General features: G+C 34.8%; 2 protein-coding genes across 6 annotated transcripts in view; both read right to left on the bottom strand.

Moving 5' to 3' along the window:
- LOC133635178 (WD repeat-containing protein 47-like) overlaps nucleotides 1-5,520 on the bottom strand; it is a 49,434-nt gene extending 43,914 nt beyond the window's left edge. For both annotated transcript variants that reach the window (XR_009822029.1, XM_062028058.1), the window contains exons 1-4: nucleotides 5,363-5,520; nucleotides 2,585-2,753; nucleotides 2,439-2,522; nucleotides 2,279-2,363 (exon numbers count right to left, since the gene is read on the bottom strand). Coding sequence is in view for 1 of the 2 variants with exons in the window: in XM_062028058.1 (XP_061884042.1) it covers nucleotides 2,279-2,363; nucleotides 2,439-2,522; nucleotides 2,585-2,742 (327 nt within the window). In the remaining variant the exon portion in view is untranslated. The remainder of the gene's footprint in view (nucleotides 1-2,278; nucleotides 2,364-2,438; nucleotides 2,523-2,584; nucleotides 2,754-5,362) is intronic.
- Nucleotides 5,521-7,965: 2,445 nt separating this feature from the next.
- The window catches only part of camsap2a (calmodulin regulated spectrin-associated protein family, member 2a), a 100,437-nt gene continuing 82,190 nt past the window's right edge, over nucleotides 7,966-26,212 (bottom strand). For 2 of the 4 annotated variants that reach the window (XM_062028054.1, XM_062028055.1), the window contains 5 exons: nucleotides 25,729-25,801; nucleotides 25,473-25,538; nucleotides 22,861-22,976; nucleotides 20,471-20,589; nucleotides 7,966-14,508 (listed from right to left, as the gene is read on the bottom strand). In XM_062028054.1, the coding sequence (XP_061884038.1) occupies nucleotides 14,200-14,508; nucleotides 20,471-20,589; nucleotides 22,861-22,976; nucleotides 25,473-25,538; nucleotides 25,729-25,801 (683 nt within the window). In that variant the 3' untranslated portion in view covers nucleotides 7,966-14,199. The remainder of the gene's footprint in view (nucleotides 14,509-20,470; nucleotides 20,590-22,860; nucleotides 22,977-25,472; nucleotides 25,539-25,728; nucleotides 25,802-26,212) is intronic. The other 2 variants (XM_062028056.1, XM_062028057.1) reach the window with 1 other exon arrangement.

Raw genomic sequence — 26,212 nt, 5'->3', positions numbered from 1 at the left:
CCAACACATCAGCGGGAGTCCAGTCCACAGCGGGGCCAACAGGAAACCATCCCGAGCGGAGACGGGTCAGCAGCGCAGAGATGTCCCCAACCGATGCACAGGCTAGTGGTCCACCCGGGGTCCCGACTCTGGACAGCCAGCACTTCATCCATGGCCACCGGACCTATGCAACTCCCCCTCGCAAGGGACAGGGGAGAAGAGGAGAGAAGAAAAGAAACGGCAGATCAACTGGTCTAAAAAAGGGGGGGTCTATTTAAAGGCTAGATTATACAAATGAGTTTTAAGATGGGACTTAAATGCTTCTACTGAGGTAGCATCTCTAACTGTTACCGGGAGGGCATTCCAGAGTACTGGAGCCCGAATAGAAAACGCTCTATAGCCCGCAGACTTTTTTTTGGCTCTGGGAATCACTAATAAGCCGGAGTTCTTTGAACGCAGATTTCTTGTCGGGACATATGGTACAATACAATCGGCGAGATAGGCTGGAGCTAAACCGTGTAATATTTTATACGTAAGTAGTAAAACCTTAAAGTCGCATCTTAAGTGCACAGGAAGCCAGTGCAAGTGAGCCAGTATAGGCGTAATATGATCAAACTTTCTTGTTTTTGTCAGAAGCCTTGCAGCCGCATTTTGTACCAACTGTAATCTTTTAATGCTAGACATAGGGAGGCCCGAAAATAAAACGTTACAGTAATCGAGACGAGACGTAACGAACGCATGAATAATGATCTCAGCGTCGCTAGTGGACAAGATGGAACGAATTTTAGCGATATTACGGAGATGAAAGAAGGCCGTTTTAGTAACACTCTTAATGTGTGACTCAAACGAGAGAGTTGGGTCGAAGATAATACCCAGATTCTTTACCGAGTCTCCTTGTTTAATTGTTTGGTTGTCAAATGTTAAGGTGGTATTATTAAATAGATGTTGGTGTCTAGCAGGACCGATAATCAGCATTTCCGTTTTCTTAGCGTTGAGTTGCAAAAAGTTAGCGGACATCCATTGTTTAATTTCATTAAGACACGCCTCCAGCTGACTACAGTCCGGCGTGTTGGTACTCCAACATCACACAAAGTGTCAATTCAAGGTCGTTACACTGTGCCTCCCCAAACAGATGTGCTTATTATATTGTCATTTATTAGGAATGTTAATTTGTCGTATGAATATTAATCATGGAATGCTGTTACTAGATTACAGAAATGCTAATAAAATGATATATTAAGCAGAATTAAATGTGATCTCTGAAAGGAGTACAAATTATTTCCAAAGCTGGGCCCCCACCTACACTGCAAAAACTGAAATCTAAGTAAGATGAAATATCTCAAATAAGGGTGATATTTGCTTATTTTCTGTCTGATAAGATAATTCTTCTCACTAAGCAGATTTTATGTTGGAGTGTTTTACTTGTTTTAAGGGTTTTGGTCCTAAATGATCTCAGTAAGATATTACAGCTTGTTGCTGAGATTTTATGACCTATATTGAGTAAAACATGCTTGAAACTAGAATATCAACTGTTGCAAAGCTGTGTCATCAACACTAACAAGTATATAACTACTTTTTAAAGTAATCATTTCTTATTTCAAGCATGAAAATAAAATTCATGACTTTGACACAATTGTGTCTCATATTAAAACAGATGAAAGCCAAATGGACTTTGCTGTTATATATTCAATGAAAAAATAGAACATACGTACTCATATAGTAGTACAGTTGTTATTAGTGAGAATATACTTACATTAATGTTAAGGTATTTTTGGGTTCATTGAGGTTAGCTAATTTTACTTGTTTTGGAAAGTCTTGACAAGCCAAATTTTCTTGTTCCATTGGCAGATCATTTTGCTTAGTTCAAATAAAATACCCCTAATTTTTGTATTTTTTATTCTTGTTTTTGAACACTGACTTTTTGCAGTGTAGACATAAAACACTATAGCACACAGCTCATGAAAAACAACATTGTACGTTTGTATTTGTTATATTCATTTAAGTGGGCCAAATCACTTATATTAGAAAAAATTTGTTTATTTGATTATTAAAATAAAACACTTAACTTGCTATTAAGTCGGCTTTGGGACTGGTGTGGCCATAGTGGTGTGGCCTTAGTGTGCACATCTAATGTTGCTCACAAGTGCTCCACTGAATGCTCAGGGAGTTTTTGCGTTTGCTCACACTCATGAACAATTAGAGGGAACATTGCTCCTGAATCGTAATCAAAAACGTGAGCTGCCCAAAGATTCCCACCTCTACTTATATCTCTGCAGCAGTTGTGTGTGTAAAAACATACATTTTGAGGGTCTTCGGCTGCAGACATGGCGTTATTTACACACAGCGCCTCGAGAAACTTCTGCTTCAGAATGATGTAGCGAAATCTGCGAGCACAAACCATGGCATTAAGTAACATCGGTGGACGGGAACTTGACCTGGGTTATGTCGACTTCTCCCACCTTTTCTTGTCAAACGTGTCCAGCCCTTCTAGAGGCTGAATGAACTGCATCACTTCCTCCCACTGACCATCCAGAATGAGTTGCCTGTCAGGGGAGTGGCAAACGGATAATTAGGACGGCCCAGTTGCAATCCACTCTGTTCGTACCTGAGGAAGAGCATGTCATCAGAGTAGAGCCCGTTGATGACGCCGCTCTCCTTCTCCAAGGCCAGCATGCTGATGTGCAGCTTCCTGGAGCTGAGGAAGTCGAGGACCAGCTTGACCACCTCCGCCTCCTTGATGTTGATGGACTCCTCTGCTGTCATGGCGACACGCTCTGAGTGCCGGCATATACGGAGATGAATTTGGAGAGAAGAATCGATTTAGACAAAGAATATTACAACGCTTATGTGAAGCATGTCGAGCTTTCCACCCCAATTTGCTTGTCGAAAACATACAAATATGGCCACAATATTAGGTACACCTGAACGATCATTGACTACAAATGCGATGATGCTAATTTTCCAAATGTATATTATATTAGTTGTGGCTCTCAATGGCATTGAACTGGACTAATAAATACTGACAGCACTTCGTAATATTTAAATTTCCTTAGTTTGCTACATGAGATAAGGGTAAACACTTTTCAGAAATGTTGTTTTAATATTTCAATATCAGTCATTATTATTACAGAAATTAGGAAATAAAATGATATCATTAATTAATTCATAAATAAAAAATAAAAAGGAATACATGAAAATATTAACTATACTGTTTCATATTATTATGTTCCATTTATTTAAATGAATGGTAAACTGTAGGTTTGAAATATTGTAAACCTCCGTTTATCACTGTTAATTGGTTCCAGGCCTGACTGTGGTACATAAAATTCAGCAAAGTAGAAATGATTCATTATAAAGCAAATCTTTTTATAGCTAGAGCATACAAATGTTTATAATTTTGTAAAAACGTTTTTAATATTATTATAGCCCTCTAGACATGAAATAACACCCATACAGTCACCCTAACATGCCTTTAATCCAATATAGTAGTGCTGGCTGAGGCTGAGCCAATCAGTGGCCATGATACTAAACAACACGTTATGGTTTGGACGCATCTAGAGGCCAATACTCGTGTGAAATTGATAATTGTAGTTTTTTCAGACGTTGTTATGCTCAATTTAGGACAACAGAAATTCTAGAATATGCTAACATTTTTTTTTTTTAATATCCAAAACAAATCTGTAATGTGGTGAAGCCACAATATTTGAAGTGCAATGTGGTGAGAGAGGAGTGCACTACTACTACTTCTACTAATAACAATAATAATAATGATAATAAAGCATCACTGGAGATTTTACACATATTTCAACTTTGCTATAATCTTGTGGAATAGTGTTTTTTGCACAATTCTGTTTGTGTTTTTTGCACAATTCTGTTTCTAACAAAACAATAATTGCAAATAAAATTCAATTAAAGAAAATTATCTGACAGTGTCAAAAGTGAGAATTACAATAATTATATCTGTAAATGTATGAAATCAGCATCCTTTGATAAATGTGATGTAATATTGCTATTATCATAATAAGATACAGATTTTGCTGGGGTGACTTTGCTGCCTCATACTGAGAGCAGTTTCTAATATTTGTGTTTCCTTATTTTGCTACAAAAAATGGGGTAAAAAAAACACTTTGCAGAACTGTTAAAAAAAAATTATGCAGAATTATTACAGAAATTAAGAAATTAAATAAACTCAATAACTAACTCATATAATAAATGAAAAAATTATATTTATACTGTCTCATACTATGTACCAATTATTTAAAAAATGGCAAACTGTATTTTTGAAATGAAGCAAAACATTACCGTGCTACTACTACTACTAATTATAATAACAATAATAATAATAACAATAACAATAATATTAATATTTAAAAATAACTGAAGCTTTGACTCATACGCCAACTTTGCTATTATCTTGTGGAAATGTGTCTTTTTTGCATATTTTTTTTAACCCAGCATGAGATTTTAAACTGTTTTTAACTGTTTTTAACTGCTTTTTATCTAACAAATTGTTCTTAGGATAATTTGTATTTGCTTTTTCAATGTGTATTTTACTTCTGTTTTAAATGTTATTTTTAAGTCTGTGCTTTGCCTGTATTTCTTTGTGGTGTACAGCCCTTTGTTCTTCAACTGCGGTTGTTTTTAAAGGGCTTTATAAATAAAGTTGGTATGGTATGGTAATTCCGTGTCAGACAAACAAACAAAACTTTGCAAATTAAATGAAAAAAACTTCTCTGAGTGTGTCATTACTGAGAATCACAATAATATTTCTGTCATTATTTTTTTTTAATCAGCGTTTTTGCATTTCTAAAAATAATGAATAAATAAAATAAATCATAATAGGACACACATTTTGCGAGGGTGGCTTTTAGTGCTGATTCCATTTAATTAAAACATTAAAATGTTTATTTGGGAATAAATGCAAATAAAATTGGTTGTGTATTAACAAGAAAACGCCTAAATCTTACTCAACCAAACTCAACTTCGCCAGAAATGGACACCAACATGTAGCTGTAATATTAGTTTATTATAATAGTACCATCTGCTACTGATTTAATTTAGCTATTTATGTTAGTCAATAAACAGACTACAGTATTTATTAAGCATCAATGTTAATGTTAAAGTCTGCATCATCATGAAGGTTATGTGAGAATCCAAACATCTGCATGTCAGTGGTGCGTTTACGTACATCACGGGCATCTTCAATCTTCATTAGTAGTCATGATAAATGCTGATGTAAATATTACAGCGTGCGTGTGTGTGCGTGTGGAAGACAGGCACCGCCCCATGCTCACATAAACACAACACGACGTACACGCCACACTCTCATTCATTCACACACTACAGACAGGACGCTTCGTCAAACGGCGACTAAAGTCCTGACCTGTCAAGCCCACCGGCGTCCACGTTGCGTGACGAGCAGCCAGGTGTCGTAAATTCCGGTCCACGCCGGCCTGCTCGCAGTGCTTCTTCCCCCGTCTACCTTTTTTATGTTTTTCTTGTGGCGCGAAGGTAGCGTTGCCATGCGGAAAACACGCAGAGTCAAACATCCAATCAGGCGCGTCCCTGCCGCAGCGTGGCCACGCCTTCTTTGCGCGCGCACGAGGACATCTTCGTAGGCTAACATGTAGCATCACTTATTTATATATAGATAGTCGTTTTATTATAATTTATTAATGTTCGTTCTTCTTCGCTGTGCAAGAGGATACACCATTTATGTTTATACTGGTGCTGCTGGCACTTTTTACTAGGTATCACTAAAAAAAAAAAATTAAAAATCGAAATTATGCGGGGGGCCATTTTGATATTTTACCTTTTCAAAACAAATACAATATATTGATTGTATTAATGATCTGTCTGGCTCTAAGTCATTAAATAGTCAAAATAAGTCATTTATATATTTTTATATATATATATATTTTTTTTTTTAACGCTTAAATTCCTAGTTAAACTTCAGATCTGTAGACAGAAAGTTTACATTTGTTTATGTTCTATGCCCTTTTTTCCCAAAAAAAACCCCTGTTTTTTGTGGCAAAAACACAAAATATGCAAGATTTTAACCCCAAAACTTTTCAAAGTGGAATACTTCATGTGAAGTAATTAGAGTCGAACATTTATAATAACATTGATATTGATTAATTATTATTTATTGAGCAATGAGTTAAAAAAAAAAGAAAATTCCCAGAGATCCAAAAGGGCACCGCTCATAAAATAGGACAGGCATTATTTTTTATTGTTTTACTTTCAACCCTAAAAATCTCTAGATGTACTTCAGATCTATCCGTCGATTATAAATTTTTATGTTTTTTATGTTTTTTAAAAACATTTTACAGAAAGTTTACATTTGTTTATGTTCTGAGCCCAAGAAAACCCTGTTTTTTGTGCCAAAAACACAAAATATGCACAATTTTAACCCTCATAATGTTCAATATTTTATGTGAAGTAATTAGAGCCTTGAATAAGTCGAACATTTACAACAACATTGATATTGATTATTATTTATTGAGCAATGAGTTTAAAAAAAAGAAAATTCCCAGAGATCTAAAAGGGCCCCGCTCATTCAATAGGACAGGCATTATTTTTTATTGTTTTACTTTTCAACCCATAAATCTCTTGATCTACATCAGATCTATCCGTTGACTATACATTTTTATATTTTTAATATATTTTTTGTTTTTTTAAAAACATTTTTATGCCCTTTTTGTCTTAGAAAACTTTTTTTATAGCAAACACAAAATGCTATATTTTTCCCAAAAAATATTTTAAAACTTGATGTGAAGTATTCAAAGCTCTCAATACATCAGTATTTCATAACAACATTGGTTTTGATTCATTATTATTTTTTGAGCAATGACAGGTTTTTAAATTTAAAAAATCCCACTAAAATTGCCAGTTATGCAAAAGGGCCATTGTTCATTTCATGACGTAATTGGCATACTTTTTAAATTGCTTTTAATACTGAACAAACCAAAACACAGCATACATTTTTTTTTTTACAGTTTGTCACATTTGAAAAAACTGAACTGCCATCACATTATCAAAAAACTATGTATTGGTGCAGGTACTTGTAACTTTATTAAAACAAGCTATTATGTACTTGTATTTTTCATTAAAAGCAAGACAGTGTGGGTTTATTTTTACATATTGTTTGTATATTTTCAAGACTATATTAGCAGTTACCCTTAAAGGAATAATTATTTTGCCTAAATAAGCCCCGTGTCAATTACTCACAAAAAAACATCTATTTATGCATATTAGAATTATTGTTTTTAAATTATCACAAAAACTTTGTGTTACATCGAGGGCCCGGTGAGAAGCAAAAGCTGTCTTTGCCAGGAGTAAGGCTTGTAAAACTCCACTGTGTAGGGGGGGAAGCAAAATGAAGGTGTTCTGTTTTCTTTCATGTATGGTAATCAACAGAAAAATATTGTTCTAACCCAAGGACTTCAAAGCGGAGAGGAAGCAGGACCAGACTCCCCTCCAGGCGACCTCTTCTTGAACCTCCGTTTTGAACTATTTTACGAACCTCTTCTTCTGAACTGTTCGGTAACTAAAGGCAACGCTGTTTACGACCCACTTCCCTCTGGAAGTGGAAGCTGTGGTCGGAGAAAGTCAAATAAAGAAGGAGGAGTACAATCTTTCGCCAGAGCGTGCTGAGATACTGTGCAAGGGTACAGTGTACAGACGACTCTCCTCAATATTGAGTCCAAATTGAATTCTGTCTCTGTTTAATTCTTTGCCTCTTGTCTTGTTTAATAGATGTCATCAGTGTTTGAACCTGACAATGCACAATAATATTATATAACCCCGGATCCAGTGAAAAGAAATAGAAAATTATTAAATAAAGTAAATCTTCTGTTAAGTTTTAACACAATGTCATATACTGTTTTATTAGGACATTTGCACAGTATTGTGAGTTTGCTGCAAACATAAAGGATTGCATTGACTTTTTAAGGTCGGATTTACTAAATATTCACAGACAAAGTATTCAGAGGCCATGCTGAGTTTATTTGATGCAGCAAAAAACAAATAAATTACATGTTTTTTCAAAGACATCACGTTATCCGACAACAAAAAGTCATCATTATAGCACATGAGCACACATAAACACTGATATGTACAACAAGCTTGTAGGTTAAATATTCCCTTGGCTTCCTGTGGTCAATAACCAACATACTAGATTACATTAGAAATAAAAGTCATAAATACCCCCCCCTCGGTTTAAAATGATGCACCAAGTCAGCAGATTTGATTACAATTAATTGTTGTATACCCGTATGCAGCAAAACACCACCTGCCTTAAAACGCGGCCTTGACGATTTTCCTACAATTCAAAGAGAGAACTAGCAAAATATTCCTAATCTTTACATGTTGCAGCTAAACACAGCCATTTTTTACCGATAAGTGAAAATGTGAGTTTACAACTTGTGAATCTTACAAAAATACTAATCTACAACTTCCTGACACAAGAGAAAATGCTCCTCGGGTGTCACTCTGTGCTGATAGCAATCCACCATTTGTCATTGTACAATTTGTTCTAAACTGAAAGTGAAAGTACAAAACTGTCCCAAACGGCAGCTTTAACACCACACAAATCCATCACTTTGAATTTGAAACATGTTGAGTGGGTGAAAGAATGTATTTTAAGGAAGACATTAAAAATTAATACAGTAGATCTGACATGCAGTTTGATCATGCGGGTTCTTGCTCTGTTACACACTTTCCAAAGAAAAATATTGACACATGCAGACCTTTCAAATCAACAGTGAGTTTGGATATGAAGAAGTGCTAATGTACGCTGACTTGCACACTATTTATCTTGGACCGAAACTACGTTGGTTGCTAAAAGTTTGATATCATTCAAAACCATTAGAAATCTAACCTTGATTTGAGCAAATGAGCAATCATCCCAGAATCGTTGTGCTGTATTGGCCAACTTGTGTCAAAATGATGTGTTTGAAACAATAAGCCAGTCAAAACCAATAGAGTTCTTACTTTGAAAGAGTCAAATAAATATTCCTCGAATTTTGACCTGTAAGAATGCTAACAACAATCATGTAATACACTGCATTTCTCTTCGACCTAAACTAGATTGGTTGCTATATACTGAATGCCGTTCAAAACCAATAGAAATCTTGCCTTGATCTGAGCCATTGTCCGAGAAAGTTACTGAGCTATTTTGTGTCAAATATCAGTTAGAAATCAGTAAGTTTTGGTTTGATACAGAACAGTAATCCCTTCAAAACCAATAGAGTTCTTACTTTGATACAAATTATTTTTTTGAAACAATAAGCCAGTCAAAATCAATAGAGTTCTTACTTTGATAAGAGTCAAATAAATATTCCTTGAATTTTGACCTGTAAGAATGCTAACAACAACCATGTAATACAGTGTATTTCTCTTTGACCTAAACTAGATTGTTTGCTAAATACTTAATTAAGCTCAAAACCAATATAAATCTTGCCTTGATCTGAGCCATTGTCCTAGAAAGTTGCTGAGCTATTTTGTGTCAAATATCAGTTACAAATCAGTAAGTTTTGGTTTGATACAGAACAGTAATCCCTTCAAAACCAATAGAGTTCTTACTTTGGTACAAATTATTGTTTGAAACAATAAGCCAGTCAAAACCAATAGAGTTCTTACTTTGATAAGAGTCAAATAAATATTCCTTGAATATTGACCTGTAAGAATGCTAACAACAATCATGTAATACACTGCATTTCTCTTTGACCTAAACTAGATTGGTTGCTATATACTGAATGCATTTCAAAACCAATAGAAATCTTGCCTTGATCTGAGCCATTGTCCTAGAAAGTTGCTGAGCTATTTTGTGTCAAATATCAGTTAGAAATCAGTAAGTTTTGGTTTGATACAGAACAGTAATCCCTTCAAAACCAATAGAGTTCTTACTTTGGTACAAATTATTGTTTGAAACAATAAGCCAGTCAAAACCAATAGAGTTCTTACTTTGATAAGAGTCAAATAAATATTCCTTGAATATTGACCTGTAAGAATGCTAACAACAATCATGTAATACACTGCATTTCTCTTTGACCTAAACTAGATTGGTTGCTGTATACTGAATGCATTTCAAAACCAATAGAAATCTTGCCTTGATCTGAGCCATTGTCCGAGAAAGTTGCTGAGCTATTTTGTGTCAAATATCAGTAACAAATCAGTAAGTTTTGGTTTGATACAGAACAGTAATCCCTTCAAAACCAATAGAGTTCTTACTTTAATACAAATTATTGTTTGAAACAATAAGCCAGTCAAAACCAATAGAGTTCCTACTTTGATAAGTCAAATAAATATTCCTCGAATTTTGACCTGTAATAATGCTAACAACAATCATGTAATACACTGCATTTCTCTTTGACCTAAACTAGATTGGTTGCTATATACTGAATACAGTTCAAAACCAATAGAAATCTTGCCTTGATCTGAGCCATTGTCCGAGAAAGTTGCTGAGCTATTTTGTGTCAAATATCAGTAAGAGTTTTGGTCTGATACAGAACAATAATAGCCAATAGAGTTCTTACTTTGATACAAACAGCAAAACTGGATGGTTTTTGAAAAAAAGAGAAATGTGACTGGTAGGAGTACAATTGTATTATTTATTGATCTTTTATTTGTTGTGTTTTACTTTTGGATTTGCAAGTAGAAATGGCACCACTGAAGTGGCAGATGGTTGCGTCAGCGTTGTGCTATCTTAAAGTATTTTGTGGTCTTTAATGTTTCTTGTTTTCATGTGTTTGTATATTATTTTAGTGGAATTTTGCGTCTGCACTGCAACCACATAATTTCCCCTTTGTGGGAAAAGTAAAGTCTATCCTATCCTAACAACAAACCCACCTTTGACCTAAGCACGCGGATTGCTGCAAGTTGAAATCAGCTCAAAACGAATAGGGATCTTGCCGTGATACTTATTACTATATGCACAATCATCCCAGAAATGTGGCTACATTTTTGTACTAACACTATATTGGCCATCTGGTGTCCAATATCATTTTAAATCAAAATATGTATCGGATTGAAAAAGAACAACAATCCCTTCAAAACCAATAGAGTTCTTTGATACAAACAGCCAGATGTGAACGTTTTAAAGAAATAAAGTGTACATTTGGAGCTGTAAGAGTGCTATTACGCCTGCAAGAGTGCTAACAACAAACATATGTTGTATTTATCTTTGACCTATGCGACAACGGTTACTAAAATCAATAGAGATCTTGGCTTGATACAGTATGCCCAATCATCCCAGAAAGTTGGCTTAAGCTTTGTGGTATGTTCTATTGGCCATCTTGTGTCAAATATCAGTCAAAATAAAATTACTTATCGGTTTGAAACAGAACAATTACCCCTTCAAAACCAATAGAGGTCTTTTTTGACGCAAACAGACAAACCTAATGTTTTAAGAAGAGTATCTTGGAATATTTGACTTGTAAGGGTGCTAACAACCTGAGCACATTGATTGGAAAAGTATTACATTTGTTCTAAACCAATAGGGATCTTGCCATGGTACTTAATGTCTGTGCAATGATAGCAGAAATTTGCCTCAACTTTTGTGTCAAATATCAGTCAAAATCAAAGCATGTATCGGTTGGAAACAGAACAAGAATCCCTTCAAAACCAATATAGCTCTTACTTTGATACAGACAGACCTAAAAGTCTCTTGGAATTTTGACCTGTAAGAGTGCTAACAACCTCAACACATTGATTGCTATTAGATGAATTTAGTCCAAAACCAATAGGGATCTTGCCATGATACTTGCACAATGATCCCAGAAATTGGGCTCAGTTTTTGTGCTGAGCAATATTGACCATATTGTGTCAAATATCAGTCAGAAACTGAAACAGAACAATAATCCCTTCAAAACCTATAGAGGTCTTACACCAGCAGGCATTAGACATTAAAACAACGTTGAGAACTTGTTCAATTCGGTCCTGACGTTGAGCAACTCAAACCTAACGTTGAAACAACATGCTTTTTGACAACATTTAATCAACGTTGGGTTCTGATGTTGATTTAACCATTGAATTTTGGTAATTTTTCAACAGAAATATAACATTGAAACAACATACTTTTTGACGTTTATTCAATGTCAGGTTGTGACGTTGATTTGACCAACAACGTGGATCCAACGCTACACACCACTGTTGTCTCAATTGACAAATACAACTATTTTACAACGTTGTTTTAAAGGACATGTACGTATAATCAACCTTGTATCAACGTCTTGTGCCTGCTGGGACTTTAATACAAACAGACAAACCGTAAAAGTTTTAAGAAAAGTACCTTGGAATTCTGACCTGTTATAGTGCTATTAACCTCCGCACAATTATTGCTGTAAGATGAAATCATCTCAAAGCAAATAGGGATCTTGCCGTGACACTTATTGTGTACACAATGATCCCAGGACTTTGGCTCACATTTTGTGCTGAGCAATATTGGCCATATTGTGTCAAATATCAGTCAAAATCAAAGTATGTATCATTTTAAAACAGAACAATAATCCCCTCAAAACGAATAGAGTATGATACAAAAAGCCAGACTTGAACTTTTTAAGAAAATTCGCTGTACATTTTGACCTGTAATAAGCAACAAACAAACATGTACTATATCTATATTGGACCTAACCTACAATGGTTGCTAAAAACCAATAGGGATCTTGCACAATTATCTGAGAAAGTTGGCCTAACCTTTGTGTTGAGCTATGTTGGTCGTGTGAAATATCAAATCAAAACCAAGTCACGTCTGGCTTCAACTAACCTACAATGGTTGCTAAAAACCAATAGGGATCTTGCACAATTATCTGAGAAAGTTGGCCTAACCTTTGTGCTGAGCTATGTTGGTCGTGTCAAATATCAAATCAAAAACAAGTCACGTATGGCTTCACCTAACCTACAATGGTTGCTAAAAACCAATAGGGATCTTGCACAATTATCTGAGAAAGTTGGCCTAACCTTTGTGTTGAGCTATGTTGGTCGTGTCAAATATCAAATCAAAACCAAGTCACGTATGGCTTCACCTAACCTACAATGGTTGCTAAAAACCAATAGGGATCTTGCACAATTATCTGAGAAAGTTGGCCTAACCTTTGTGCTGAGCTATGTTGGTCGTGTCAAATATCAAATCAAAACCAAGTCACGTCTGGCTTCACCTAACCTACAATGGTTGCTAAAAACCAATAGGGATCTTGCACAATTATCTGAGAAAGTTGGCCTAACCTTTGTGTTGAGCTATGTTGGTCGTGTCAAATATCAAATCAAAAACAAGTCACGTATGGCTTCACCTAACCTACAATGGTTGCTAAAAACCACTAGGGATCTTGCACAATTATCTGAGAAAGTTGGCCTAACCTTTGTGTTGAGCTATGTTGGTCGTATCAAATATCAAATAAAAACCAAGTCACGTATGGCTTCACCTAACCTACAATGGTTGCTAAAAACCAATAGGGATCTTGCACAATTATCTGAGAAAGTTGGCCTAACCTTTGTGCCGAGCTATGTTGGTCGTGTCAAATATCAAATCAAAACAAAGTCACGTATGGCTTCAATACGTAACAATAACCCCTTCAAAACCGACCGGGTTCTTGCATTCTATTTGTCAAAAGGGTCTTCACAGGGACCCACTTTGGCCATTTTTACACTGGACATCATTCAGAACTTTTAAGTGCAAAAAACAAAATCACCAAATCTTTTGGACTGTCCGTCACTTATTAATATAAATAATAATCTAAGAAAAAAAAGTTTTTCTTTATCTGGAGTGACGGCCCACATTCCTCCAAAGACAGGGTCCTGAAAAGCTGAAACCGTTTGACTTTGTAGAGTTGAACACACAAGCGGTGTGTGGCGAACGCTAGCTGTATGCAATCTTTTTGGCCCTTAGAGTTGTGTACCTAAATATACAAAACATGATGACTCATCAATAACAGCCGAGTTACAATCACCTCATGGCACTCGCACGCTAAAATTGCAAATCGAAACGAATCTGTACATGAATCATAAACATTCGGTGTTGAGTAAAATGTCCTCGCATTCGTACGGTCTCGTTTTTTGACGTTTGGCACATAGGAGATAAAAACAGTACTCACACATTCCTTCATAAACTAGACTCCGACATGGTTTTTAGATATTTACATCATTCTTCATCAGTGGCGTACATCGAGCAGGAAGTGGAAAATGCGGGTGTTGGAATCATCATGGAGGTATGTCCAGGCTCCATCAGGACTGGGGGGCAGGCACTACTTTTTTCGGGGTGGGCGGCTTCTTGGTTTGCCACAGGTGGCAGTGGATGGTGACGGCGTCCACGCTGGCCGACATGGTCTTAGCCGGTATCAGGCTGAACTGCTTCTTGTCCGAGTTGTACTTGTAGAGGCCGTCGATCATCTTGCGCGCGATGCTCTTCGGGCCGATGCCCGCCAGTTTGTTGATCTCCTCGGTCTCAGGGCAGTAGGTGTACAAGGAGCGGAACTGGCAGCCGCCGTCTCGGAACAAAACCAGGAAGTTGTTGGCCTCCGATTTCTCCATTTCCTGTGAAAAGTTATGAACCTGAGTGCATGTTTCCTAAAACAATGTGTAGGAGGGGAAATTAATTTCATCAAATGTATAATAAGGTACGTGACAATATGGCAGGGGTGTCCAAAATGCGGTCCGGGGGCCATTTGCGGCCCGCAGCTAATTGTTTACCGGACCGCCACACATTCTGGAAATACTATTGCAAAAATAAAAAAGAACATTAAAAAAAGTGTAATGAGGTGAAATCTAAATCTAAATCTTTCTAAATCTAGAAAAAGTTGCAATGTTGACTAGGGATGATGTTTGATAAGAAATTATCGAGTTCGAGCCTATTATCGAATCCTCTTATCGAACCGATTCCTTATCGATTCTCTTATCGAGTCCAGATAGGTTGTTGTATATGGAAAAAAACACACAATATTTGGTTTAACATAAGCTCACTTTTATTATATAAGAAAAAAATAAAATCTAATAAATAAATAAATATTGACTGTTACCCCCTTAAAAAAAAAAAAAAACAACAAATAAATATTGACTGTTGTTACCCAAAGTATATTAAGTGGGATTTTTCAGAAAAACAAATACAGTATATACAGTAACACAAAAACAACCTGTCTCTGTGATCACTATAGGTGTATAAATAATAATATAGTGTTAAATAAAATCAGTCCCTTGGGCACGAAACTGAAAATAATACAGCGCTCCAAAAAGTGCACTTCTGCTGCTATTTGACATAACTGTTTGTTATGATGCTTTGACATTTTTGCACTTTATTTCTTTATTGAAAGAAAATTCTATGAAGAGAAAAGTTGTTTGCAAATGTGGTTACAGTGCTAAAAAATGAAAAGTTAAAGCTAAAAAAAGAAATACACTTTATTGAGTTAACATTATTTCTTTATAGGGTAGATAGATGTGATGTTATGTTATTAGCTAGGGAATATAACAACTACACTACCCAGCATGCAACGGGAGTGACGAGCATGCGCGGTGGCCCGAAAAGGGTTGTTGCATGTCACCACCCGGCAGCTAAGAATGAGGTTATGAGCACGCTGTGAAAGTAAACGTCAAGAACTCAGCCAACACGCCTCGTCTGCATTATTTATAATTAGACAGACAACACATGTACAGTGTGATTTTGTTTTGTTTACAAAGAAAGAAAAACGAAAGTTAAAAAAGGGAGATCATGTCATATATGTTGTGTATATATATGTATGTGCTGCGGTTATTTTAAGAACGTTGTGACAACTGCGGTAAAGGAGGTGCGTTGCTAGCCTGGTTGCTATGTTTCCGGTTGGTCGCAAAAGTGTTGGTCATGTGTTTGTACCCTGCTCAAATCTCTCAGTAAAGTTATTCATTGGATTATACCTTTTTGTTTAGAACTTTATTACACCTTGGAGCGCTTTTTCCAGTCCATTTTTTTCCTGCTTTCCCTATCTGCGCCTAATGACTGAGCTACGTGACGTCATTTCTTGTGATGTCTCAAGTGGCATTTCTGGTCAGGAAGGGATTCGTTCCCAGCGATTCAAATAAAGAACCAATTCTTTTTCTTTACTATAGTGGTCTCGATAACGGGTACCGGTTCTCAAAAAGGGATTCGAGTCTGAGGACTCTGTTCTTTTCTTATCGAACAACCGGGAAAACCGGTTTCGAGTATCATCTCTAATGTTGTCACAAAAGCTGCCAAGCAGGCTGTTTTTTTTCTTTTGTCTTTCTTCATTTTTCTTTTTTTGCCATTGCTCCAAAAAAAAAAAAATAATGAAAAAAAATCCATGTTATAATGAATTATTTTCAGGGCTCCAATTACTTCAAATATTTCACTTTAAAATGTTTTATGTGGTAAATATTGCATATATTGTGTAGTAGCCATATAAAAACATCAAAGTTTTCCTTGACAAAAGCGCATAAAACAAAAAAAAAAATAGTTCCAGCATAAAATCGACAGATATATCTGAAGTTGTAACTTAAGTGTTGAAAGTAAAAGAAAAACCTAATAAAAATGTATCACTTTATGAGTGGGGCACCTTTTGGATCTCAAATATATTTAGTGATTTTTTATTTATCTTTTCACTGTGATTACTCAAAAATATGAAAGACTTAATATCAATGGTGTCCTGCATTATTGATCTTTTAGGGCTCTAATTACTAAATACTGCATATTTCAGTTTTACTATAAAAAAAACAAGTTGTTTTTGACAGAAAAGCCATAAAAAAAATGTTTTAATTTGTATTACTTTATATCAACTTGAAGTTGATATAGAGATTTACTGTAAGCGTTAAATAATTAAAAAAAATAATAATCTGACTTATTTTTAACATTTTAATGACTGAGACCCTTTATTGTCCCCGGGACCCCTAAAGGTAAAATAAATAAAAAATGCATATATTTTGTTATGGTTTGAAAATGAAAAATATCAAAATGGCCCCACATGTTTTAATTTTTCCCTGTGCGGCCCTCAGTGGAAAAAGTTTGGACACCCCTGCAATATGGTATTCCAGATGAGATTGTTGTGGCCATTAAGGCTCTTTACACCTACTTAGTGGCCTAGTGGTTAGAGCAGGGGTCACCAACCTTTTTGAAACCAAGGGCTACTTCTTGGGTACTGATTAATGCGAAGGGCTACCAGTTAGATACACACTTAAATAAATTGCCAGAAGTAGCCAATTTGCTCAATTTACCTTTAACTCTGTTATTATTAATAATTAATGATATTTATCTTTGTGGAAACACTGATCATCTTAATGATTTCTCACAATAAATATATATAGAAACAGATAAATATCAATATGCAACACTTTAATTTTATATTTTCTCTAAGTGCACATTTTTCAAATTGAACATTTTCAAATGATCACTTTTAAGACAGTCTTGTGAAATCACAATATCCCATTTTAACTAGCCAGCCACTAACATTTTTTAACAAATCATGAATTACTTTGCACCATGTTTGTACAAATAATAACTCATGTAAAATACAAAAGTAAACTCTCAAATTTTTAAATCATGTCACACTTTGAACTGGACACCAAATCTGTTATCTGTTTCTTTGTCAGTTAGTGGGAAGCCTGGCATTGCATGCTGTTAACTAGTGTGTTGTACTCTGGTGTGTAACTTGACACTGCAACTCTGAGTGAGTCTTGCAGATGTGCATGAGTGAGGCGTGTTCTGTGTTTGTTCTTGATGAAGTTCATGTCAGAAAAGGCTGATTCACAAAGATAAGATTTTTCCTCATTGTTTGCGGAACCTTCTTAATCTTTTGGACATATTTTCACAGCAATCTGGCCTTAAGCTTGATTATGATGAATGTAAAATGTTAAGGATCGGAAATCTAAAGTGAACGTCCTTTCGAATGGAATGCAAAGTGCCTGTTTTGTGGACAGATGGACCAGTTAACATACTTGCTGTTGTTGTCCCAGAAAATCTGGAAGAATTAGGCTCAGTAAATTATGATAATCGACTAAGAAAGCTGGACAAAATTATGCAATTATGGAAAGGGAAATCCCTAACCTTGTATGGTAAAATGTCTATTGCCAACTCGTTAATTATTCCTCAATTTATTTATTTGTTTTTGTCATTACCAGCTCCATCACAAAACTTTTTTAAGATTTATGAGCGGAGGGTCTTCGATTTTGTCTGGAACGGCAAACCAGAAAAGATTAAAAGAAAGGTTTTGTACAAAGAGTATGAATATGGGGGCCTGAAACTTCTCAACCTTGAAGCTATGTGTCTGTCTTTAAAAGCATCAATTGTTCCAAAGATGTATTTAAACATTGAGTGGTACACAAATGTCCTGTTGGACAAAAAACATGTACTGTATCAAAATCAATTATATCCTTTTTTACAAGTGATCCCCTCCCAGAGAGTCTGCTGGGAAACATGGTGGGGTTCATAAAGGAAACAATCCACTCATAGTGGTGTTTTCAATTTTATGTGCCAGAAAAAAGACACGATATTTTGCAGCAGTTAATATGGATGAACTCTAATATTGTAATAGATGGAAAGCCTTTCTTTTGGAAAAATATGTTTGAAAGAGGAATCATTTTTGTCAATGATATTATCAATGAGAATGGTAAAATTATGAAGTATGATGAATTTAGAGCTATGTATGGTGATGCTTGCTCAAGCTTTTCATTTAATCAACTAACTGGAGTAATTGGGAAAAGATGGAAACAAATAATTAATTATGGAACTACTAAATTACTAGTTTGTAAACCTCTAATAAGAAATTCTAGTTGGCAAAAAGGACCTAAATTAAATAGAAAAATATATAATTTTTATTTTATAAAGAAATCTTTGAAGGCTGCCTCATACAACACAAATGTAAAATGGGAGGACTTTTTTGACTGCCCGTTGCCATGGGATGCCATATTCAAACTAATCTATAAAACCACTATCGATGTGCAAAATCGTTATTTTCAAATTAAAATTATTTATAACTTTTTACCCACAGGGAAAATGTTAAAATTATGGAATATGACAGAGTCAGATGATTGCCGATTTTGTTGTCAGGAGCCTGAATCCACCCTGCATTTGTTTTGGTATTGTCATATTGTGTCTTTGTTTTGGGTGGAAGTTGAAAAAATGTGTTTAAGGATTGGTTTGTTTATGAAGCTTAATGTGGTTTCTGTTATTTTAGGAGAGTTCATTGACAATCATGATTTAGTCAATTTAATTATAGTACTCGGTAAAAATGTTTATTTTTAAGGCCAAAAACAGATATTCACTTAGTATTACTTTCTTTAAAACATTTATTCAGTATTTTCTAACTTTAGAAAGTTACATGGTTGAAAATGATAATGATGCCAAAAAACATTAAAAAAAAGATGAGAAGTCCTCAAAGGCTTATTTTGAAAGTATAATTATGTTTATAGATTATATGATATCTGTTGTTGTGTTTCCTAATTTGAGTGACCTGGACATAATCTGGACTGTACATAAATGCTTATTTTGAAAATGTAATTTTGTTTATAAATTATATGCAATCTGTTGTGTTCCCTAATTTTTTTCTGTGTACATGAATGAAGGTGTGTGTTGCTGAGTCCGACTTGGACATTATCTGGACTTGGCCTGGTTTAAAAAACCCTTTAAACAAATCTAATTTCATTGACAACCTGGTCTGTTGAAGATAAGGCCCTTTTTTAAAAAATAAAATAAAATAAGATAAATAAATAAAAAACATTTTTTTGGATAAAAAAGAAAGTAAAACAATATAAAAATAATTACATAAAAAATAGTAATTAATGAAAATTTTAGTGGACCAGCAGCCTATACAATCATGTGTGCTTCAGGGACTGTGTCCCTTGCAGATGTGTTGTCTATGTTGTGGGAACCAGAATATTGGTAGCAGAAAGAAATAACCCCTTTTGTGTGAGTGGGTGTGGATGAGTGTGCATGGGGGAGGTTGTTTGGGTTGATGCACTGATTGAAAGTGTATCTTGTGTTTTTTCTATGTAGATTAAATTTTATTTATTTTTTTTTTTTTTTATAGAACAGGCCCGCGGGCGACTTATCTGGTCCTCACGGGCGACCTGGTGCCCGCGGGCACCGCGTTGGTGACCCCTGGGTTAGAGTGTCCGCCCTGAGATCTGTAGGTCGTGAGTTCAAACCCCGGCCGAGTCATACCAAAGACTATAAAAATGGGACCCATTACCTCCCTGCTTGGCACTCAGCATCAAGGGTTGGAATTGGGGGTTAAATCACCAAAAAAGATTCCCGGATGCTGCTCACTGCTTCACAAACGCCTTCACGGTTGCTATACCAACCTGCTTCGAAGGGTTCAAGGCTTATCGTGGCAGTCCCGTCCCACCTTGGACCAAATATACGGCAACCTACCTCGAGCAAGCACCCGTCTGAGCCAACAGTTTGCTGGTCATGGTCCAATGTTTACAATATTCAACATACATGTCATTATTGATTTGTTCACACATTATTGCATGTCAGAGAGAAGTGATAAACAAATAATGTATCTCATGCGGTTACCTCCAGGATCTTGTTCTTCTGCCCCTCATTGACCTTGCCGGCGAGGCAGCAGTGGGCTAGTGCGTTCTGGATTATGTGCTTATTGGATTTGGCACTTGGCTCTTTGTAGAGCTTGGGTCCTGAACAGAAATCGAAGAAAAGAAAACACTTATAAGCAGCGTTTTCCATACATTCATTTATTTGTGGCGGCCCACAAACATAAGTAAGTATCAATTACACAAAGGAACTGGAGGTCATTAGGGTGTGGACAACAATAATAACAGAAAGTTGTCACATATGAATTAAATGTGTTCTTATTATTATTGTCTATAATCCATAAATGCCATTCAAAAAACCCAAGGACACTTTAATAGGAGTGTCAAAAAAATAAATTTTTGAATGAATCACGATTCTTACTTTTTTGATTCTTAATCGATTCAAAAAATCAAAATTCGATCAAAAAATATATTTATATATATATATATATATATATATATATATATATATATATATATATATATATATATATATATATATATATATATATATATATATATATATATATATATACGTATATATATATATATATATACATATATATATATATACATATATATATATATATATATATATGTATATATATATACCGTAATTTCCGGACTATAAGCCGCTACTTTTTCCCCTCGTTCTGGTCCCTGCGGCTTATACAAGGGTGCGGCTTATTTACGGCCTGTTCTTCTCCGACACCGACGAAGAGGATTTCGGTGGTTTTAGTACGCAGGAGGAAGACGATGACACAATGATTAAAGACTGACTTTTCATATTTTGATAACGTACAGGCAAGCACTTTGTATTACTTTGCACCGTTGTATTATTTGTACTCTGCACGAATGCTGTTCGCCATGTCAAAGATGTGAAAGTTTGATTGAATGATTGAAAGATTTATTGTTAATAAATGGGACGCTTTGCGTTCCCAAACAGTCATCTCTGTCCCGACAATCCCCTCCGTGGTAGCTTATAGTCAGGTGCGGCTTATAGTCCGGAAATTACGGTATATATATATATATATATATATATATATATATATATATATATATATATATATATATATATATATATATATATATATATATATATATATATATATATATATATATATATATATATATATATATATATACGTATATATATGTATATTTTTTTATCTGTCTATCATCATATTGTTGATGTAGATGCCCATATCTGCTGTACAGATTTAATTTAGAGAAAAGAAGTGTGGGATACTTCTATTGTTGCCTTATTTGTATTTACCTTTATTAAATGTTTGGGTAGAAATTAGGGCTGCAACTAACGATTCATTTGATAATCGATTAATCTGTCGATTATTACTTTGATTAATCGATTAATAATCGGATAAAAGAGACAAACTACAATTCTATCCTCTCCAGTATTTTATTGAAAAAAAACAGCATACTGGCACCATACTTATTTTGATTATTGTTTCTCAGCTGTTTGTAAATGTTGCAGTTTATAAATAAAGGTTTATTAAAAAATAAAAATAAAAATAAAAAATTATTAAAAAAACAAACAAACAAAAAAAAACCTCTGCGCATGCACATAGTATAGTTCAAACGAATCGATGACTAAATTAATCGGCAACTATTTTAATAATCTATTTTAATCGATTAGTTGTTGCAGCCCTAGTAGAAATGTATTCAATAAAACCAAGTTTAAATGGTAAATGGTAAATGGGTTGTACTTGTATAGCACTTTTCTACCTTTTTAAGGAACTCAAAGTGCTTTGACACTATTTTCCACATTCACCCATTCACACACACACATTCACACACTGATGGATATAAGTTTCTTATAGAACTTTATCAGAGCTGTTATCTATTTTAAAAGAGGAATGTAGTTAATCATAGAAATGGCACCCAATGTTATTAAAAAAGTATTGATTTTGAATCGAGAACCATTTTGAATCGAGAATTGATTCTGAATTGAATCGTTACCCCCAAGAATGGAAGCGAATCGAATCGTGTGGTACCCAAAGATTCACAGCCCTACTTCACAATTTACAGATACAATAATTAGAAAGATAATGATACAACAACAAAGGATAAAATCAACATTTAACAAATAAAGGACAGTGTTAAACAGGGACAATGATGTTATATACTGCCTCCTTTTTCCCCTCACGCCACAAAAACATTGCAGTCCTGTGGGAAACACTACATCAAAAACTACTTTGACGACCTTTACAACAAAAATGTGAATGTAGTAAAGTTGTAAACCACTGCACACACAACATTCTGTAAACTGACCAAATTTCTAGAATGGAAATTTTGCTGCAGGACCATGAGCACATTGCTCTTGTTGCTTTAAATAAGTTACACATTTTGCCCACCAACCTGTGTACTCCGTGATGGACGTAACTGAAGAAGTGGTGGATCCATTCTCCCAGTCCTTCTCTCCATTCCTGCTACTGGAACGACTCGGGGACAGGAAGCCATCTGCAGAATCTGGCCTGAAATATACATGAAACACAAACTATTGCATTTGTATCAACTTGTTTCACAAGCTGGTCTTGTTTCCTCCTCATCAATCGACTAAATTGATTAGAAATAAGCTTAGCTTTATATTGTGTTGCTGTGATCAATCGTTTAATGAGTGTACAGTCGTCCATCATTGGTGGCTGTTAATTGGTTTTAGACATGACTTTCCACGTAGTAGGAATTATTCATTATAAATCAAATATTTTCATAGCTAGAGCATAAAGAATTGTTTAAAACCTTCTAAATATGTTTTTCAACATTAAACTAGCCCTGTAGACATTAAGTAACACCCTTTAGTCACCTTTGCACTCCTTTAATCCAATATAGATTAATGCTGCCAGAGCCTGAGTCGATCAGTGGACATGATATATAACAGCACGCTCGGACTTGTTTTGTCTCCCTTTGTGGCCAATATGAATATAGTGCTGATATTTTGAGTTTATTTAGCAAATGCTGTGCTTGAAAATGCTAAATTTAAGACCAAAAAATTGTAGATTACGCTTAGAAATACACACACACACACATACATATATACATATACAATCATATACAGTACATGTGTATATATGTATACATATATATACTGTATATATATATACACACACACATATATATACATATATATATACACACACACATATATATATATATATATATATATATATATATATATATATATATATATATATATATATATATATATATATATATATACACTAGGGCTGCAACTAACGATTAATTTGATAATCGATTAATCTGTCGATTATTACTTCGATTAATCGATTAATAATCGGATAAAAGAGACAAACTACATTTCTATCCTTTCCAGTATTTATTGAAGAAAAAAAACAGCATACTGGCACCATACTTATTTTGATTATTGTTTCTCAGCTGTTTGTACATGTTGCAGTTTATAAATTAAGGTTTATAAAAAATAAATAAATAAAAAATAAAATCAAATAAAATTGCCTCTGTGCATCCGCATAGCATAGATCCAACGAATCGATGACTAAATTAATCGCCAACTATTTTTATAATCGATTTTAATCGATTAGTTGTTGCAGCCCTAATACACACACACACACACACACACACACACACACACACACACACACACACACACACACACACACACACACACATAAATATATATATATATATATATATATATATATATATATATATATATATATATATATATATATATATATATATATATATATATATATATATATATATATATATATATATATATATATATATAAATACACACGTATATACAGTACAGGCCAAAAGTTTGGACACACCTTCTCATTTCAATGCGTTTTCTTTATTTTCATGACTATTTACATTGTACATTGTCACTGAAGGCATCAAAACTATGACACTTGTGAAGTGAAAACCCTTTCAGGTGAGACTACCTCTTGAAGCTCATCGAGAGAATGCCAAGAGTGTACAAAACAGTAATCAGAGCAAAGGGTGGATATTTTGAAGAAACTAGAATATAAAACATGTTTTCAGTTATTTCACCTTTCTTTGTTAAGTACATAACTCCACATGTGTTCATTCATAGTTTTGATGCCTTCAGTGACAATCTACAATGTAAATAGTCATGAAAACAAAGAAAACCCATTTAATGAGAAGATGTGTCCAAACTTTTGGCCTGTACTGTATATATATACGTGTGTGTATGTATAATATGTAAAATTAACAATTTTTTTTTGTGAAAAGATTAAGAATTGTTACATATAAAAATCCAGATTAATTCATTCGAAGACAAAAAAAAATTACATATATATATATATATATATATATATATATATATATATATATGTCAAAGTGCAATTTCAATGTTGATTATGTTCATTTATCAATAAAAAAGAATGAAGGTTATGGTAAGCAGCAAAATCATACAACTATTTGCCGTTTTACCCCTCGATTAGTTGAAATTATTAAATACTTCATTACTGAAACAATTCATAGCAGCATCCCTACTTACATCAGTGCGTAAATGCATTAATGCAGCAAGAATGCTAAAAATAAAACAATAAAGATGCTGACTGGTGTGTAGTTGCATAAGGCCCTTAAGGCTGCTGGTTGAAAAGCAAAGCACAGGCTTGGCAGGTGGGAGGCGTACGAATAAAAAGCCAAAAAAGTACTTTTGTATGTTTGTACATGTGAATCATATCTGTTTAGGATGCTTGTTTTAAGCATATTCAATGTAATACTACTGTAAAGCAACTATTATATTTCATAAAAAAATCTCAAAGTGCAAGCTGAGGGCATGTTGGGAAACAAATACAGCAGTCAGCTAAAACATACCGTCCGACAGACAAGCGTACTGTGATGAGCAAAAATAAAAGTGCTGTGCTCATTCAAGTCAAGGCCGGTGTGAGGACAAAGTGCAGTGCAGGATTGGAGCAGGAACAACATGAAGCACCATAAGTCAGCACCAAACAGGAACTAACCTTCTCCTTCTCCGTTTAGGAGAGCTCAGAAAGCAGATGAGACTGCCAGAGGCTAAACTAGCACTTCTGGCATGTGTGATAGAGCAGGACAGTAGAAGTAAAAGGAAGAGAATAGGCAAGAACACAAGAAATATGTTACAAATGTGTACTGTATTTATTGTATTAGAAGGTAGAACTAAAAGGTTACAGCAGAGACTTATGAAACATTAAAACAGCACAGATTGTTCTATGCTTTTAGAAAACTGCAGCAACTCACCTTTGCGCTCTCTTCTCCGAGTGTACACTGTCGCCGTCCCCCAGGTTGAGAGATGCCAAGGACAAGGTGGAAACTGAAAAGAGACGTTATCATGAACCTGGATGCGAGACAAGATGCGACACAGTTACAAGTGACAACCATGCATGACGACACCGCTGCTCTGTCCACAGCAATGCACTCTTAATAATCGGCCATGGATCAGTATCGACTGATTTTTGTGAAAAAGCATGTGATCACTATTGCCGAATAATCCCTTTAAATGCCAATCACAAAGGCAAATCCCTTTTGGCTGACACTGTATTTATTTCTAGTCCCCCTGCTGACAAACGACTAGCAACTGTGTGTCTCCGTACACTGCTTAATCACCTTAATTATGGCAAATAAACTGCATTTCATCGTATCTTAAGTATAATCTAGAGATGTCCGATAATGGCTTTTTTGCCGATATCCGATATTCCGATATTGTCCAACTCTTAATTACGAT

Source organism: Entelurus aequoreus, linkage group LG19 (genome assembly GCF_033978785.1).
Source record: "Entelurus aequoreus isolate RoL-2023_Sb linkage group LG19, RoL_Eaeq_v1.1, whole genome shotgun sequence".
In the NCBI taxonomy this organism is placed as follows: Eukaryota; Metazoa; Chordata; class Actinopteri; order Syngnathiformes; family Syngnathidae; genus Entelurus; species Entelurus aequoreus.
Note: the sequence above shows the minus strand (reverse complement) of the source record. Positions and strands in the feature narration are given on the sequence as shown.